This window comes from Meles meles, chromosome 5, assembly GCF_922984935.1.
Source record: "Meles meles chromosome 5, mMelMel3.1 paternal haplotype, whole genome shotgun sequence".
NCBI classification, from domain to species: Eukaryota; Metazoa; Chordata; class Mammalia; order Carnivora; family Mustelidae; genus Meles; species Meles meles.
In genome coordinates, this window is record NC_060070.1 from 55,814,337 (window position 1) to 55,834,374 (window position 20,038).

General features: G+C 44.2%; 1 protein-coding gene across 1 annotated transcript in view; it reads right to left on the reverse strand.

Annotated features, from left to right (window-relative positions):
- UST (uronyl 2-sulfotransferase) overlaps positions 1-11,447 on the reverse strand; it is a 307,256-nt gene extending 295,809 nt beyond the window's left edge. Inside the window, exon 1 of the mRNA XM_046006547.1 lies at positions 10,788-11,447. Within this exon, the coding sequence (XP_045862503.1) occupies positions 10,788-11,034 (247 nt within the window). The 5' untranslated portion in view covers positions 11,035-11,447. The remainder of the gene's footprint in view (positions 1-10,787) is intronic.
- Between the last annotated feature and the right edge of the window lie 8,591 nt (positions 11,448-20,038).

Sequence of the window (20,038 nt, forward strand, 5' to 3'; positions counted from 1 at the left end):
CCACAATTTCTGGAACAAGATTCTCCCGTTATTGTCTAGATAGGCTGTTAGAGCTTGGTGACATTGGGGGAGTGGTGCCAATTTTAACGAAGACAAAGCAACAAAAACAAGAACCAAACAGAAAGCTATGATTAAGACTTTGAAAATAATGGCCTAAAAAGTTTTTGTGTCTTCTAATTGCCTTAGTCACTGGACTCCTACAATCTTTTAAATAAGCATTTGGTGCCAAAGTTAAGAGCCTTATGGTTTTAGTTGCGGCAGTTAAATGGCTTCTTATCTCTTTGAACATGTGATTTTAAGAGTAGGTAGGACTTGAGGTGTCTGGGTGGCTTGGTTGGTTAAGCGTCAGACTCGATTTCAGTTCAGATCATGATCTTGTGGTTGTGAGACGGAACCCTGCATCGGGCTCTGTGCTCATCCCAGAGTCTGCTTGTCCCACTCCCTCTGCTCCTCCTGCCGTGAGCTCATGCACTCCCTCACTCTCTCCTCTCTCTACATATAAAATAAACAAATAAATAAAAATCCTTAAAAAAAAAAAAAGAGTAGGCAGAACCTTAGACAACACCTCATTCAGTGATTCTAAAGAGAAAAGAGGCAGCATCTCCTGGGGCTACATATAAAAATCACGTAGAGACTCTTTTTAAAGAATCCCAAATCCACCCCTATTCTCCCATTCCTGGCCACTGGGATACAGTCCTAGATGGACCATCAAGTCCATATAGAAACCCTGCAGCTGATGGGGGCAAAGCAGGAAGTTCCACGTTGGAATTGCAAGGTCATGGTTTTTCTAAATAAAATTTAACTTTCTATTAAATAATGTAAAATCAACTTTGCTTTCGGCTTCTCCAGGCCATGAGTGACCAGCTACAGCAGAGAGAGTAATGGCCTGTGGCGCTTACACATGCCAGCACCCAGGGAATTTGGGGCAGGTCCAGGCAACAGGAAGGAGCAGAATATGCAAAACAGAGGTAAGTTCACCAACCTCCCGTCAAAGACAGGATCCATGACTTGGTGACTCAGGTCCATGGCTCTGGTCCTGACCTCCAACAGAAGGGAAGCAGGAACAGTGAAAAGCAAGCGGCCATACTACAGGAACTGGTAGTTCCGTCTTAAGTGAGAGAAGTTCTCACAGCTGTCACAGTGTCAGCCTGGCACTCTGATTGCTTGAAAGGGCATGAGTTGCAGACCCCCCAGCCCTGTTCTCAAACAGCGGGCCATCCCAGAGCGCCGGCTGCACCATACCCCCTCTGCACAACTATTTTTATTTGATAAATGCAGGGTTGGGGGGAAGGAGATAAATGTGGATAAGTTCAAAGAATGCTGTGCGCAGAATGTGTTCTTTCAAGACTGTTTCCAGGAAGCAACAGAGAGAAGAAGCTGGAAGGTTGGTGTGTCTATAATTAATGGGGCAAATGACTGGGACTGGCCAGCTGCTGTAGCGCCCTCGCCTATCTGAGGGTGCGGGTGACGAGATAATCCACAAGAACTCTAGTTTAGTACATTCATAGTTCTCAGTTAGGTTGGTGTCAGGAGTGGGTCTGCACGTTCCAGCAGGATGGGTTTGCACGGGTGTGCGTCCCCGTGCATGGATGCATTCGTGCCAGAAGAAAAGGGAGCCTGAGAAAAGCAAAGGACCAAGTGAGAAAATGGACATTTGTTGAATCCAAATGCCAGGCCCTGGGTTAGATATTTATCCTATAAAACAACACTTATCAAGCCCATCATATAGATCAACACATCTGAAGTTCAGAGAAGTTAAGACAATTGCCCAAGTTCTCCTAGGTAAGTAGTAGCGCAGGGATTCACATCAAACTCTCTGCTCTAAAGCCTCTGTTCTTCCTGACATCTGATGCTTCTGGCCCACAGGCCTTCTATGAATATCTGCTGACTGACTGAACAAAAGAATTTATGTGTTTCAGAACACTTTCTTTTTTATCGTCATCAAGACTGTGAAAGTTATACTCACCGAGCTAGGGGAAAAAAAAAAATCAATGGTGTTTCCAGAAATGCAGTAGGGCTAAATGTAAAATAATTACTTAAATCACCCATCAATGAGTGAAGTAAGAATTGCTTAATCAAAGCCACGACTTAAGGGGATTTTAATACCCTTCCTCAAACAAGGGTCAATGGGTTTGTGCACCGAGCCTTAATTTTATTTTGTTCTAATTTGCCCTTCTCAGTTTAAATCCATTTGCTCAGGACTTCAAAAACCATGTCATCTTTTGGTCTCATCTCCTTAAAGACAAAAACTCATGCTGGCAACGGACTAGCTAATTTAATACAAATCACTAGGTAAGGAAGACACTGGCTTAGAGAGAGAAATAAACCCTCTGCAAGTTCCTGAAACAACTGGTCAGGGTTTGGGAAAACGACAAGAAACAAGAAGTCTGCTTTCTAGTCAGATGCAGCCAAAGCTCAGACTGAGCTCAGTTATTCTTGATTATACAGGGAGAACTCTGTAAATGTAATTCCAAATCTCCACAGGTAAGAGGTGGACAATTATCGCGATGCACAGAAGAAATCTTTACAGAACTCTATGTCATAGTGGCTTTAAAATCTTTGCTTGGAACATATGCTTCAAACAGCCAGGAAGAGAAGAGACAGGAAGAGACAGGCCGTAGACATCACCTGAGCTTAAGTCTTTCCTGGCACTCCTCCTCATGTTCTCTACTTAAAATAGAGACCAAACGAAACAGGATGTGGAACCTTCACAAGGAACAGTCTGCTCAGCAAATATACGGAATCCACAGATAGTTCCTGAGGACCTGTGTGGAGCACCCAGGAGAGGTGTTAGAGTAGAGATGGAAGGTACTAGAGAAGATTCCTCCTTCCAAGGAGATTGCCCACAAACTATCAAAACACAAGGTAGACTATCACAACTTCAGATGTGACCATGAACTAATGACAGGAATTCAGAGATCGTTGGAACGTGAGCTTCCTAAACCATCAGCAGAGAGGCTGTTGCAAAAGTGTCGCCATGTAACGAGACCAAAAAAATGAGCCAGGGTCTGTCTCTGGGAAATTACAGACAACAGAGAGAAACCCTGAGTCAGACCAAGAGGTGTATCAGCCTCAACACTAAACAGCTGTCTGGCTCTCAGGTTACTTTCAGTAGGAGAGTGTTACAGATTATGCAAATTGAGCCTCTGCCAAGCAGCATAGAATTGACTGTACCTATCCTAAAGCTTTTCATTTTGATAACACATATTTTTAAAACATACTAAAAACATCTAACACTTTTAGGAAAAGCAACTAGTATTTCTTTCTAAAATTCGTTAAGTTAATTTACTAAAGAGAAACATACATAATCCTGTTCCTATATATGTGTCCTGTATGTTGTAGCACAGTGAGAATAAGAAATGAGCTGCATATGAATTCTAATTTTATGAGAATGCCCAAGATCTCCTTGGTAGCCTTTGTAGTACTTGTATAATGGACATGATGTACCCAAATGTTTTCCCCTACTGAGCTTATCAGCTCCATTATAGTGAGCAAATACAGGACAAAATACATCTATTGTACTATAATCTGCTGTTCAAAACTAGCCAAACTCGTATTTCACATATAAGTCACAGTAATCTTTGTGACATCTATAAAATGGGTTCTTGTCAGCTACCTGTGAAGTTTCATACGTGACAGCTAAATGTAGACAACCAAAATGTTTCCAATTCAAAGTGATCCATGATGGCAAACAAGACCACAAGACCCCCCCCCCCAAGATTCTTTTGAAGAGATCCTTGGTTTTGGTTAATTGTTAGGAATTTATTTAGAATGTACTAACTACCCAGACACTGTACTTAGCACTTTGAAGGTGATTAAAGAATGAAACAGTTTTGCCCCCTTGAGAATTTACACACCTATAATAGAGAACAATCCATAACAGCATTGGGTTTCAGCCTGTACCATCTTTTGCAACTACAAAATAAATAGAATTATATCTCTGACAAGGGTCTAGTATCCAGAATACATAAAGAACCCTTAAAACTCAAAAACACAGCACAATTCAAAAATGGACAAAGGGGGTTGCCAGGGTAGCACAGCTGAGCAATGGACTCTTGGTTTTGGCTCAGGTCATGATCTCGGTCATGAGATCAAGCCCCACATTGGGCTCCACACTCAGTATAGAGTCCGCTTGAGATTCTCTCTCCTCCTGTCTCAGCCCCTCCTCCATGCACACACTCTCTCTCTAAAATACATCTTAAAAAAAAAAAAAAGTGGGCAAAGGATGTGAATACACATTTTTCCAAAGAAGAAATACAATGGCCAATAAGTACATGAAAAGATGCTCAACATCACTCATCATTAGAGAAACGCAAAACAAAAGCACAATGAAATACCATGTCACAACCATTGGGATAATGATAATCAAAATAATGAAAAATAACAAGTGTTGATGGGGATGCAGAAAAACTCAAATTCTCATACACTGCTGGTGGGGTTTACAATGGTGCCGTCACTGTGAAAAACAGGTTCCTCAATAAATTTAATAAATGTAGAATTACCATATGACCTAGCAATCCACTTCAAGTATATACCCCAAGGAGCAGAAAATAGGTATTTAAGCAAAAAACTTGCCCACCAAAGTTCGTAGAAGATAGAAACAACCCAAATGTCCATCAGCCTATAATGGATAAACAAAATGTGGTCTATCCCATGGACTATTATTCTGCCATTAGCAGGACTAAAGTTGGGATACATGCTAGAACATGAATGAGCCATGACAACAATAAGCCAAGCAAAAGAAGCCAATCGCAAAGCCCACATATTGTACGGTTTCATTTCTAGGAGATGTCCAGAACCAGCCAGTCTAGATAGATAGGTTGTAGATTAGAATTGACTTAGGACTGAGGAGAGGGAGGAAGAGGGAGGTGACAGCCAAACGGTGTGGCTTTTCTCTTTGTGTTGATGAAAATGCTCTAACATCAACGATAGGAATGGTTGCGTTTGCCTATGTATATTCTAAAAACTATTGAAAACTATCGAACTTTAAGAACTTTAAATGTCTGAATTGTGTGATTTCTAAATCATATCTCAAGAAAACTTTTAACAATGAAAAGAAATACCAAAAATGGGCTTCATTTGGAATTTTCTTACCCAACAGTTTCTACATTTTTTTTATTTTTGCATCTTTGTAAATTTTTTGGTGGAAGAGCTCTGTTTTGGTCTCCACTTCTAATAAATGAAAGGGTTTATGGCAATCATTGCTGCAAGCTGAGTTTCTATAACAAAAATCAATACAGGTAAGACATTTCTTTGTGGTCTAGTCTAAACACCTTTCAAAATAGAAACACAAGCGAAAGCAGAAAGAGCAAGGGATAACTTCTCACAATTCAAGCAGCCATGCTCTGTCAAGTAAGAGGCCTTTTCAGTGTCCATCACTGCTCCCCTTCAGGACAGCTGCAGAGCAAGCTACAGTGTCTGTCCCTGAACTACTCTCCAGGGGAAGCAGAAGATACCATTTCTTCTGGGACAAAACAAGCTTGACCACTTTCCTCCTGGTTTCTCAAATACAAAGCCAACTAGTGTTTTAAACCTGGACTGATGACAGAGAATTTGAGGAAAGATAGTATCCAGATAATACATATTTATACAGACTTATAAACAATTCATATTAAGACTAGTCTACATCAAAAATAGTTGACAAGGCAGAATGCTTTTCGCCATTCATGCCATGTGTTTATAGAACAGTCTGCCATAGCTGAATTCCATTTTCTGTCCTTCCTCTAATACAGGGCTACTGTGTCCCCAGCCAACACTATAAGACACATTTGCAGCTATGAACAAGAATGCCATTTTCTTTTTATGTCAACAATCTCTATTGATCACATCATATTTAATCCATTCATTTCCTACATTGCTGTCTGGGGCCCAGAGGAGCTATATTTAAACCATGCCTGATGTGCAGAAGAAAAATTAAATTTGACTTTTAAGGTTGAAAGAGATGATTTTGTAATGGATCTGGGTCTCTATTTTTTACATTTTCCTTTAAATTCCTTTAAACCTGGAGAACTTCAAATTCGATGAAGTTCCATCTCTTTCTCTCTCATTTTTTGACTGAAAATTGCCAGGCTCGTATAGAATATATATAAAGATTGGCAATTCTGAAAACTGAAATAGAAGTAGTGTATCTCCCTTTAAAGTAGTATAATTTAAAATATGGAAAGGAAAGCATGTCAATTTGAGATCGACCCGACAGATTCAGTTCCCATAAAGGCTAAATGCCATATCCAAAGCTTGATGGTAAATCATTGGTTTGCCAGTTGTAGAAGATGGGTAGTAAGCCATCTGGCTTTATTCAGTTTACATCAGGGTAACGAGTGTTATTCCAAGTTTCTGGTATTTCCACAGCTCATAAGTAATGAGACTACCGGCAGAGGCTGTATCATAACCTAATTTCTGGGGGAGACTTTACTTGATTTTCATTTGTTTTCCATAGCAAATCAATGTCTGTATGCCATTTCAAAAAGGCAAAGAATTTCACTGAATTGGAAAAACAATGGTCCCCAAGCTTAAGGATAGCCATTTGCCAAACCCATGCATTTTACCCCACTCTATGCGCTTGCTCTCCCTTGACCCATTTCAAGGAGGAAAAAAATCAAGACCACAGTTATTCCTGCAAAATCCATCCTGCTCCCAACTTACTTTGATTTTTTCAAATCCGTTGCCGCAGAAAGTACCTTTAAGGAGAACAGACTTTGCCCATTCCCAAACAAATGAGAAAACAAGAACTGTTTGACCCAGCTTCCGTGGGAAGAGAAAGCATCATCAGTGCATCCTTTCCCTTTCCTTCCCCACTATTCCCTCTGGTTGCCAGCTCCATTCCATTCCATGTATCTCCTAACCTCCGAGAGTTTAAGCCAGCTGGAGCTGCAGCTGTTGGCTGGTCTTTCCCTTGAAACAATGGGGCTTAAGCAGCAAAGCAGATGCATTTTTAAAAGTTGAGCTGTAAAAGATAAAACCATGCACATCACCTTTAAAAGAGTTTCTGAATCGCCTCTCTTGTACCTCCCTTCTTTTTTTTTTTTTTATTTGTTTATTTTCAGGGTAACAGTGTTCATTGTTTTTGCACCACACCCTGTGCTCCATGCAGTACATGCCCTCTCTATTACCCACCACCTGGTTCCTCAACCTCCTACCCCCGCCACCCCCCCCACCCCAGCCTCTTCAAAACCCTCTGGTTGTTGTACCTCCCTTATTTCACTCAACTATATAGGAGGCACTCTGAAAGTAAAGCTTTGCCCTGGAACGATGGTTCTCGAACTTCAGCCTGCATCGGAGTCACCTGGAAGACTTGCTAAAATACAGACGGCTGGGTCCTGGGCCCAGACTCTTTCATTCTGTTGGTCTGGAATGAGCCCCGAGAATCTGCATTTGTAACAAGTTTCCAGGTGATTGCTGCTGGTCCAGGGACAACACACTGAAAACTACTAGCCTAGACAAACAACAAACTGCTAAAGGAAGACAGAAAGTTCAGGAATTTAAGATTGTAATTGACAGCACCCCCAGGTGTGTGGCTCTGGGAGAGCTGAGTTCGCTGGTACAGGGAGATTAATACAGGAAGGCAGAGTTAAGAGCAGACAGACCAGCTGCTAGACTTATTTCCCTTCTCTGCTGGCCCTTTAACCTACTCACATTAATGGGAAAGGGGGAGGGTGGTTATGGACACTGGGGAGGGTATGTGCTATGGTGAGTGCTGTGAAGTGTGTAAACCTGGCGATTCACAGAGCTGTACCCCTGGGGATAAAAATACATTATATGTTTATAAAAAATAAGAAATAAATAAAAAACAGAGGAAAAAGTGAAAAAAGATACATTAAAAGTATCAAAGAAAGCAAAATTATGCAAATATGTAAAGAGATTATTTTTAGTCAGTCAGAGCTTCAGATTCCCCTCTCATCTTGGCTGCTTGTAGAGTTATGCAATAGGTGCCTGAAGCAGACAGATTGGGGTTCAAGTACTGCCTTACCAGCTGTGTGTCCTTCAGCAAGTCTGTGAATCTCTGTGTTCTCATTTCTCTCACACCAAAAATGGTGTTGGTAACAACAGTCGAAGCTTCCTGTAATATTGGTATATTGGTATGTGGGTACAATTTCACTCTGCATGTGTGTTTACTGGAACATACACAATGAATGTTAGCGTTTATCATGAATGGTCCTATCTCCTGGCTTTGCTGTGAGAATATTCAATATGTTAAATATCATATGACCTATTTGATACAATAGGTCCAGTTTATTGCCATAAATATCAAGTAGCTACTATGTGGAGATGTATTATATTATTTAAGTATATTAAAATAAGTTCCTGTCAAGAAAATTTTTTGCTATAAATATTTCAATTCGGAAAATTTTGACTTTATATGAACTTATATTTAAGAAAAATAGTTGTCTCCAAAATTGCCTAACTCAGGAAATCGAGAGGATATGTTTACTAACCACGAATTTTGTTTTGACAGACACTAAAATAATAGAATGGAGGAAACAAGGGGTAAGTATTCTGCAGACACCTTGGCCTTATATTATTAAGGGTGTATTTTAGACCCTCTTAAAGACCACAAGCACACTTTTCCCCCCAAGTCATTATATTTATGTAACAAAACAACAGGGAACAAATTTGGCCACGGTGTCCTATTTTCAGTTCACGGTGATGTCATTTTTTTCACCCATCATGTCAGTCAGAAACTTAATGATGAGTTAGTAGTAGCAGGAGCAATGTTTGCCCCATAAGTTCTTCCCAGTTCCCTGAGTGAATGCATCCTTCTAGTAACTGAGCCCCCCAATTTATCAGGCCTCGTTTTTTGAAATATAGGATGAAAGCACTCAATTCTGGGAACAACAGACTCTGGCTCAATTTTCAAAAAGTTAACATGCTAGATAGTCCAGTTTCTTGATTTTGCCCCTGGTATAGCCTTTGTTCTTTCTACCTCTCAGGATTTCCCACCCCCAAGAAAGGATCAGAAACAACATTTCAGGACCTGGGTGGAGGTCTGAGATACAACCTAGTCCAGCCCCTAACTTTACTAATGAAAAAGCTAAGGCTCAGGAAGTTTGAGTGCCCTGCCTAGAGCCAAGTACTCTTGAGGGCACTAAAAACAGATATCCTCATTCCCATCCACTGTTTTTCCTGCCTCATTGGCCTCCACATTTTGCTTAAGGGGAATTTTAACAAAGAATTCGTCATCAGATTTTATAGACCCCTGGACTTCAAAAACACTTCCCAATGCCAGTTAATGGTGAGATATTGATAACTCTTAAAAAAGGAAAGAAAGAAAAAGGGAGGAAAAAAAGTTAGCTTTGGAGCACTAGCAGGTGTCTCAATCTATGAAGCTACGGAGACTCCAAAATCCAGAACTCAGGGAGAGAAGAGATTTGATTCCCTAATAAAAGTGCATATTATCCCAAATCCTCTAAGAAACCAGATGCTGAGGATTGTACTTTGGAAATCTGCTTGGACAATATTTTCCCTAAAGCATCTTACAAAACCATAGCTCTCCAAAGTTTCTACTGAAACTTTTAAAATCTGAGCTTCTCTACATGGAAGGAACATTATTTTACCTGCTTTTATATATCAAAACGCTCCCGACACAGTCTGCTAGCTAGACCTGTGGCTTCTGCGACTGGGGGGGGGGGGGGGACTTTTGAGGTGAAGTGTGGCAGCCTCCAGCCAACTGGAGTCTCTCGGCCGGATATGTTCCAGCGCTTCGGAGGCTTCCCTTTGCACACCGGCTCGCGGCAGTCGGATGCCGGATGTTTGCCCGGTGGCTCAGGTTCATCACCTCGTACTTTTGAGAGGAGCTGGCGGCCCCCCACCCCGCCCCTGCAAAACCTCTTCTGGCCACGACGGGTGAGAGATTTGCAGCCTCCCGGGGCCCGGGCGCTCGCCAGCCGAGGTCCGGGGACCCGGGCTTGCGCTCGCCCGGCTCTGGCACCGCCCTCCCCGAGCCGCACAGAGCTGCGGGTCACGCCTTCTCTCTGCAGCCGCTCTTTTCTCTCTGGGTGCAACCCCTTCCTCACCTCTGCTAAAAATAGGCGGCCTCGCTTTTAAGAAACCAAGCACAAGCCCTCCCCCACTCCCCCCCCCCCAAAGTTCTGACTTGAAACACACGCAGCTCAGAGGTTCTTCAGGTCAAAGTAGGCGACACTGCCAGCCAGGCTGACCCGCGCCCTCGGATAGCCCCGGACGGCCCCCCACCCCCGCCCCCAGCGCGGCGGCTCCCCGCGTCCCCCTCGCTGTTGCCGAAAGACAAGCCAGCCCAGGGTCAGCACGGAGCCCGAAAACTGTCCCTGGGCCACTGAGCTGACAAGCAGGAGGGGGACTCGCGGGGAGGAACTGGCAGAAGCAAGCGGGGTGAGGAGCGAACCCCAACTCCCGCACGACCCGGAGTGCTCACGGGACTGAGGACGACGGTCACTGACCATGCCCCGGGTCCGGGGGTGGGGGTGCCTTCCCCTCTCCGCTCCCCACATCTCAGGGCCAGAAAACACATACTCGTACACACCCACAAACACACACGCCTGCACTCCGCCCCAGACCGAGAGGCAGAGGCGGGGAAGGTATGCGGTGTCCAGTCCGGGGTACCTGCCCCGCGCGCCACCCAGGCAGCGCCTCCGCCTCGGGGCAGAGGGACCGACGCGCAGGAGAAAGCCGGCAGCCAGGAGTTCCACCTGGAGAGCCTCGGGGGGCCGGTGGGCGGTCGCAGCGCCACAAGTCCCCCGCGCCCCTCTACCCACCCCACCCGCCCCCCCAAGTTCGCGCAGCCGGCGCCGCCCTCGCCCGCCCCCCTTCCTTACCCAAATACTGCCGCAGGTCGAGCAGGAAGCGAGGGGGTCCGCCGCTGAGCTGATAGAAGAGGGAGCCCAGGCAGAAGACCAGCAGGGTGGCCATGCAGAAGCCGTAGTCCCGGAGGGAGAAGCGCAGGAAAGGCAGCAGGGAGACCCGGCGCTTCCAGCTGCCCAGGCCTGGAGGGGCGCCCCCCAGAGGGGCCCCATGGGGCCAGGGATCCGCGCCGCCGCCGGGATGCTGCTGCTTCTTCTTCATCGCCTGCTCCGCCGCCTCGCACAGCCTGCCCGTGCCAGGAAAAGGTCACCCATCCGCCTGCGAGGAGGAGAGCCCGGCCGCCCCGCTACACATGGGAAGGACCGCGCGGAGGGCAGCCCGGGTGGGGGCGGGGAGGGGCCGAAGTTGCCGGGCTCAGGAGACTTTCCTCGGCATGGTCCCCGCCGCCGCGGCCCGAGCGGCCGAGGTGCCCGGCCCCGGCTCGGCCCGCGCCCGCTAGCGCCCCCGCGCCCCGCGCCCCGCCGCGCCTCGGGCTCGCTCGCGGCCGCCGGGGCTCGCCTCCAGCGCCAGCGTGGACCCCCCGGCTTTGTGTCTGTCGGTCTCGGCGGGTTTTGTCCCGGTTCAGACTCCTCTAAAAGACGGCAGGGAGGAACAGGAGGCGGACACCAGCCCCTCGCTCCACCTCCTTGACAGGGGTTTTCCTTCTTCCCCTCCCCTTTCCCTCTCCGACTCTCCGCAGTCCTCTCTCCTCCCTCTTCCCTCCCTCTCCGCGCTCGGGTCTCCGGGTTTCTCCCGGGTGTCACGTTACTGCCTCAGACCGAGGGACGAAGCGGGGGGGGGGGGGGGGGGGGGGGGCGGCGATTATTCGCAACTAGGAAGAAAGTTTCTGGGTGTTTTTCTCCTTCCCCCTTGCTCTCAATCTGGCCTCAGTTTCTGCGCCACCAGCGACCTCTTGGGGGCCCCGCTGACTTCCCTCTTGTAAACAGTCCCCGGGCAGGAAGAAGCAAGACTTCTTTAACTGTATCTGTATTTTTTTTTTTTTTTTCATTTCAGAAACTTGATTCTCCTTCTGTATCCTGAGCTGCTTACAAAAACCCGGTAAAAGGTACTTGGGTATATATTCCAGGCTTCATTGAGATGGTCAAAGAGCAAGTGGTGTGGGGCGCCTGAGTGGCTCAGTGGGTTAAGGCCTCTGCCTTCAGCTCAGGTCATGATCCCAGAGTCCTGGGATCAAGCCCCGCTTCGGGCTCTCTGCTCAGCAGGGAGCCTGCTTCCTCCTCTTTCTCCCTGCCTGCCTCTCTGACTAGTTGCAATCTCTGTCTATCAAATAAATAAATAAAATCTTTTAAAAAAAAAAGAGCAAGTGGTGTGAATTAAAATAAAACATGCCCCATGGGGCCAGGCTCAGCGCCCCTCCACGTAGCGACCAGAGAGGCAAGACTCAAGGAGCTCCTTCCTCTAACAGAGATGAAGGGGAAGAGCCCTTACATACCCCATTTCCCTTCATTCCATGGGAAGCCTCTGCGCCTGAAAGAAAACCCCCCAAGGTAGAAAGACCGCATCCCACACAGATCTGGCAACGGAGGTAAGCGATGCACGAAAGGGCTGCTCTCATCAGCCACACTTTCAGTAAGAATCATTTGTTGCTGTATAGAGAAGCTGTACCAACGGAAGCTAAAGTGACTTGCCCAAGGACACAGAGCTCCTAGGAATTGGGTTGGGAGCCACACTCATCGTATCTGTCCCACCCTCAAGCCCACTGTCCTAACCACTGCACCTCACTATCTCCCAGCTAGGATCCTTTTCCCATAATTTGCACAGCGATTGCAGGAAAAGATATAGCTCACTGAGCCTAGGCCACCTTGCGAAACAGACACATTGGGTTTCGGTGCCTCTCATCTCTGGCTCCTCTCTCATTCCAGTAGCAGAGGACCAGTAGCAAGGAAGAATCAGCAGCCAGGACCTCATTGAAGCTAAGACTGTTTTCCTGAAAACCTTTTTAAAGCTGGGTATCTGAAAATGTTTCCGTGGAAAATTGGGGAATAGGATCCTAAAAGCAAGCGCTTATAATCTAAGAGTAATGGAATTTAACTGTAATCCATACGTACCTGTCACTCCTGATCTGAAACAATGAAGAAGACACACAGATCATAAGCTGGAGAGAGTTAGAGATGAGGTGGGTCGTGTCTCTCTCTCTCTCTCTCTCTCTCTCTCTCACACACACACACACACACACACACATTCTACCTCCCAGTTCTCTGTCTTAGCCCACTTCCTCATGGATCAGAAGGCTGCTTTGGGATCCCACGGGAAGGGAAGTCCCTTTGTTCTGTCACCAAAAATCCTGAATAGACTCTTAATGGTTTGTTTCACATTTATTCCGTGAATCAGAGATTTATTTGGATTAATATGCACATTTGAGAAATGTGAATGCCCCCGAGAGAATTAAGCCAATCAGTCATTGCCCATTAATGCGAATTACTTTAATCACCACACTGAGTAGCCCAGAATAGGCTCTCAGTTAATAATTTTTGCGCTAATGAAGAGGGACAGAGGGGTGGGAAAGCAAAGCAATGTTGATGATGTTTCAGAGACCACCTTTGACAAATTAGACCCATACCTGGGGCCTGGCCCTGTGAGATGAATGTTTTTCATTAGGTGTACTGTGCAAGGTCCTGTGTGCTCGCAAGGCCTGCCCAGGGTCTAGAGACTTCTCTCCCAGAACAATTTGGGAAACCTTCCAGTTCTTTCCCCTCAACAAAGGAATGTGAGCAAGAGTGAGGTTATAACAGGGAGACGAGGCAGGAAGAAAGGAAATAAACAGCTGTAAAAGTAAGTAAATACGGGAAAAAGTGATTTTTTTTCAATTGTGAAAAAGTTATGAGGCAAGGACAAGGGGATGAGGCCCAGCTTCGAAGAAACACACTGTGACATGAAGAATTTTAGAAAGAAAAAAACAGGTCAGTTTTTAAAAGATTGCGTTAATGGACTAATCACCTTTAACAACTCAGGAAGGAAAAATAAAAACTCAAGAAGGGAAAGAAACCAAGAAACAAAGAAGTTCCACATGGGAAAAAATGCCTTGTATTTGTGGGGGTAAAACTTTGTTTTGGGGGTAAAACTTTGCTCTTTGAAGTCCTATAAATATCCCATTAAAACAAAACCAAAAAAATTTTTTTTAACTCTTTATCTAAAATACTTATACTGATGAATGGTATCTTTATTCAAACCATTTATAAATCAACTCATTATAGGAATTTGTGAACAATTGTTATTCTTAGTTGTATAATTAATATACTTTAACACCTTGACCTCCATCCAGTATCTTCGACTTCTCCATCCTTTCTCTCTTCAATGACTTTTTTTTCTCTCATCTGAGCCCCTCATTTTCAACATAGCCCCCTCCGACCATCAGCTCCTGTCCTTCTACTTAGCACCTCGAGTGCCCACACTCTGGCCATTTTTCAGCCTTTTCAGGAACCCTCAACTTTTCCATCCATCATTCCACTTGTATGTTCACTTGCTTCCTTCTTCAGTTTTGATTCCTGATCCTTCCTTGTGATCCCCAACTTGCAGACACCCCTTCATTCATTGCCTATGTCCTTTCGTTTTATATGATCTGTACTTGCCTGGCAAAACCTTGTGAATCCCAACGGTGCCACCGGACTGGACTGCAGAAAGACACACAGTGTGGGTAATCACTTTGCTTTAAATTAGCCCAAATATCCAGCAAAACCTATTCATTGTTACCCAGAAAACTCACAGTCTAAAATGACTACTTCACCCTTCTGTCTCTCTCCTCCCATCTCCACCCTCTACCTCCATCCCTTCAGTCTCAGCTGATGACCTGGCCTCATGTTTTATTGAGGAAATGGAAGCATTGGACAGGAGCGCCTCCATTTTTCCACCAGTGTACGGCCCACGCTCTCTACCTGCCATCCCGTCTCACTGTGTCTCTCCCTGCTTCTAGCAAGGTCAACTTGTCACTGCTCTGGACTCTTGATTCTACCCCAGCCCAGCCCCACACCCCCACATGCTCTCTTTCCAGCCTCTGCCTCTCTGTAATTAATGGCACTATCAAGACACTCGAAGCACAACTTGGAAGTCTTCCTTACTTCTTCTCCTCCCCTCACTCCCGTGTCTCACCCATCTGCAAATCCTAAATGTTCTACCTTCAGAAACATAACGAGAATCTGATTTCCTGTGCTACATCTCTGGTCCACCAGCTCTGTCACCTGGAGCATTGCCGTGAGCTCTGGTATCAGTTATATTCAGGTTCAGCTGGGTTGAACTGAAAAAATCCCAAATAACAATGGCTTGAACAACATGGGAGTGCATTTCTCCCTCATGTGAAATGAGTCCAGAAATAGGCAGGACAGAGCGGGTGAGGCATCTCCATGCTCTCATCAGGGAGCTGTGGGAGTTTTCTGTTCTACCATCCTCATTTAAATGTCACCTGAGGATTCAAGATGGCCGCTGAAGCTCCAGCCCTTCTGTTCATGTTCCTGGCTGGCAACAGGAGGAAGCAAAAGAAGAAAAAGACCTCCTCCCAACCGAGTATGTTGTTTTTAAACACTGTTCCAAAAATGCTACCCATCATCTTCTTAAAGTTCTTTGGCCAGAACATAGCCACAGGACTATGGTCCAGTTCTAAGGGAGATCCAAGAAACAGAGATTTCAGCTGGGCACACAGCCGCCCCCCAAAAATCAGGGTTCTAGTACTAAAATAGGAAAGGACAGGTGGCAATTAAATGGCCACCAGAAGTTCCTGCCTTTCCTCCTTCCTGCTCCCAGCCCCTTGCTTTCTATTCACCGTCCTCACAATAGCCAGAATGCCACTTCTCTGCTCTAAACTTATCCATGGCTCCCACAACACTCAGAGGAAAAGCCCAAGTCATTCCCATACCTTTTGCAATCTGGCCCCATTGTCTCTCTGACCTCATCTCCTATCACTTTTCCCTGCGCATCCTGCCCCATCGTTGTTCGCCAGACAAACAAAACTTGCTCCTTTATCTGGGCCTTTGCATTTGTGGACCTGTCTAGAAAGTTCTTTCCCCAGATCTGTACGTGGCTTGCCCTTTGCCTTCCTTCCAGTCTCTGTCCAGCACTACCTTATCAAAGCAGACTTCCCTAACTGCCCCATACGTAATGTGCACACACACTGACATTCCTTATTCCCTTCACCTCCTTTTATTTTCTTCATAGAACTTACCATAATCCGAAACGTTGGTATTTTTCATTTGGTGTCTATCTCCCTTCTCTGGAAAATAAATATCATGATTTTGTCACATTCATTAACTGTTCTTTCCCCAGAACCTAGGCTAGTGCTGACACTTGCTGTTCACTCAATAAATATTTGTTGACAGAAATGTTAGCTTCTAATATGAAGGAATTGAATGAAGTTCATTGAGTCAAATCTCATTATTCCACGCTGGCCAGTTGGAGATTAGAGGTAAGGGGAATGGAGGGCAGGTCTGTATAGTGCTAGAACATCCAAGTAATCATCAAAGGAAATGTTTGACGTTAAAAATAAATTATGAAAAGGAAAAAAAGGATGGAAGGAAGGGAGGAAGGAGAGAATGAAGGGAGAAGGAATCCTCATCACCTCCGTGACCCCCAGTCTAATCAGCAATTCAGCCATTCCCTGTGATTACAAACGCCTCATGGAATCATAAAAGGAAAATGAACCTGTGAGTCTTGCTTGGTGTTACCATTCCCCTTGACAGAAGCACCACTTATCTTCAGCACTGTTGCTCATTTCAGGGATTGAGGAATTCACTCTCTTGGAAAGCCAAATTCTCTGAGCTTTGGCTCTGGAAGACCACTGGGTGATGTTTGCATCCTCTTCTTTCACTGCCCTGATAAAAGTAGGACTGTTTCCAGGAAAGTTTTGAGTTGGAATGCCCCTATTGCAATGATGGTAAGTCACAAGCCAGCCTGATCTGTTTCTCTGCCTTGGAATTGTGCAGTCAAATGAGTGGTGAACAAGGTTTTAATAAGATTAAAATTTCATGGGTTTCCAGGCTTGTGGATCCTTGGTCATTGTGTCCATGGGACTTGGTCTTGGGTTCTCTGAACATTCACCACAGTGCAGCACATAACTACACACACATCAAGAACAAGGGTGCTGGGGCACCTGGGTGGCTCAGTGGGTTAAGCCGCTGCCTTCGGCTCAGGTCATGATCTCAGGGTCCTGGGATCAAGTCCCGCATTGGGCTCTCTGCTCAGCAGTGAGCCTGCTTCCCTCTCTCTCTCTGCCTGCCTCTCTGTCTACTTGTGATCTCTCTCTGTCAAATAAATAAATAAAATCTTTAAAAAAAATTATAAAAAAAAAAAAAAAAGAACAAGGGTGCTCTCCAGCTACAAACCTGCATTGTTCTTCTCCCTCTCTTGTGGAGATAAAGCATAAACACAGAAACGAGCAAAGAAAGAAAGAAAATATTCAACAAAAGGGACAAAATATCTTAAATATCAGATATTTTGTAACTTTAATAATAGCCAAACTGTTAACATCAGTATGTTTATAGCATGTTCTAATCCCTTTACATGAATTAAGTCATTTAATCCTTACAACAACTTTATGCTATAAGTACTATTATCTTCCCCCATTTACAGATGAAAGTAAAAACGAAAATAAAAAATAAATAAAAATATAAAAATATTTTATATTATATTTACATTTATATAAATAATATATCATAAATATATATAAATATATTTATATATTTATATAAAAATATAAAAAATAAAAACTTTCTTTTTTACAAAAGTAAAAAAGAAAAATAATGAATATTACCTACGGGAGACCTGGTCTGGGAAGGCTCCCTGAAAGAGAAGACTCATGAACTGGATTGCAGGGTGAGTAGGATTTATAGCTGGGCACTAGACCAGAGGCCATTCCAAGTAACAAAACAGACTGAGAAAGATCACAAAAATGTGTCCGGGTGGGGGGGCGCGCCTGGGTGGCTCAGTGGGTTAAGCCTCTGCCTTCTGCTCGGGTCATGCTCTCAGGGTCCTGGGATCGAGTCCCTCATCGGGCTCCCTGCTCAGCGAGGAGCCTGCTTCCCTTCCTCTCTCTCTGCCGGCCTCTCTGCCTACCTGTGATCTCTGTCTGTCAAATAAATAAATAAAATCTTTAAAAAAAAATGTGTCTGGGGGACCATGGAGAAGAAAGGTAGAGATCTGTGGCTGCATCATTGCTAAGAATGGGGGACCTCAATCACAAGAAACCAACTGTTGTTTGTCCAAGCTTCTTGAGAGATTCTCCCCTTTGTGCCAGGGCTCATAGGCCTCTTAGATCTTAGGCAAGTGTTCAGCAGAAACTCTTGATTCTATTTCAATTAAACAGATGCTGCAGAGAAAATAATGTTAATACAGGGAATGTGCAAAAGACAGGCATGACTTAGCTTTTTGCAGAAAGAAACCACTTATCCAAAAAGGTACTATAGCTACAGACACTGTTGCGTAGTCCTAACACAACACGGTTCAAGTCCAATTCTTCCAACTCTGAGAAAAGGGAGGGCCCTTTTTCAGGCAAAAGGAGGCATTTTTCGTTCCGTAGTGAATTTTTTTAGAAGTCTTTGTTCAGTCGGGGTCCTGGGTGGCCCATTCGGTTAAGTGTCTGACTCTTGGTTTCGACTCAGGTTGAGATCTCAGGGTCCAAGATGGAGTCCCATATCAGGCTCCCCTGGGGAGTCTGCTTCCCTTCTCTCTCCCACTCTGCCTCTGCTCCTACTCATGTACACACACACACACACACACACACACTCTCTCTCTCTCTCTCTAAAATAAACTAATTAATCTTTTTTTAAAGAAAGTCTTTGTTTAGTCTACATAAAAAGCCTTAAAAATTAAGTTTGTTTACAATCAAAGAAAAATATTTTTAATAAGTCCAAGCATTGAATGTCTTGCCTTAATAGGTAAGAGCTTTATTGCTTTAACAGTGCAGATTGTCGTTTGGACCATATTGTTAGATCTCTTGGCAGTAGAAATTATTACACTAACCTTAGAGCGGATTGTCTAGCTGATTTATTTTTCACAATGCTCATAAGAGGTTCTTTACTGCATCCAAGTTTTTGTTTATATTTTTCCTATAAAAATTCTTGACTGGACTTTTAATCTATGTTAATATAGTTTAAAATTAATATATTCCTTTCAATCATGTAATAAATAAGCAGGCAGCACTATTGTGTGCCTATGACTCTGCTAATTACCACAAAGCAAAACAGAGAAGTGTCAGACCAGATGTTCAGCCTTCAAAGAATTCACCATCTTTTCAGGAAGAAAGGATTGTCATAAGCGAAGAAATTTGACAATAATGTAAGGCATTATTAAATGTTAAATTGCTTGTTACATACTATAAGGAGTAAAGTCATTAAAATCTTTAGTGAAATTGAATATTCAGTTCAATTCCAAAAGGAATACCTTTTCCTTGATTTTGAAAGTTGTCTTACCAATCATTCCCTTTTGAGTATGAAAGTGTTTGTTTGTTTGTTTGTTTGTTTTAAAGTAGGCTCCACGTCCAGCGTGGAGCCCAGTGCAGGCCTTGAACTCACAACCCTGAGATCAAGACCTGAGCTGAGATCAAGCTCAGCAGACTGAGCAACTCAGGTGCCCCAGTAAGTGAGTTTTAGATTTCAGAGTTGCTTCTAGGCAAATATAATGAATAAGGTACATGATCCAATTGGCCAGTATTTTTGGTCCCAGAGTGGTGGGACTCTGAAGTCATGGTTATGAGTTCCTTGTGTAACTTTTACATTGACTGTGTCTGATGCACATTATTGGTGGGGAGGAAGCCAGCTGTCAGGCCAGGGAGATGGAGGAGTCTGTAGGGGGCAAGAACAGCCTGGCAAAGTGGGAACTTACATAGGGCCTCTAGAGACATTATTTCCAATAACTAGCTGAATAATTCTTTTGCAGATGAACTTCGTGTAGAACTTTGTGTAATGCAGTATTACTGGCCTATTATGAAATATGCCTTGTGCTTTTCATGCAGCTGAGCACGAACATAAATTCCAACCCAATCATTTATCACAAGATGATTTTTTTTTCTTTTAATTAGTTAGTGATTTGATGGGCTCATTTGCCTTGCTTAAAAAGCATGAAAATAAAGTAATAGAGTGGGTTTTTTTTTTTCAAAATTGTTAATCCAAATGAGTGTTGTCACCCTCAAATTATGGATACTTGTTTAAATCCCAATGTCATCGCTTAAAATATAAAAATATGACACTTTCTTTATTTCCTGTTAACTGATCTCATCTTACTC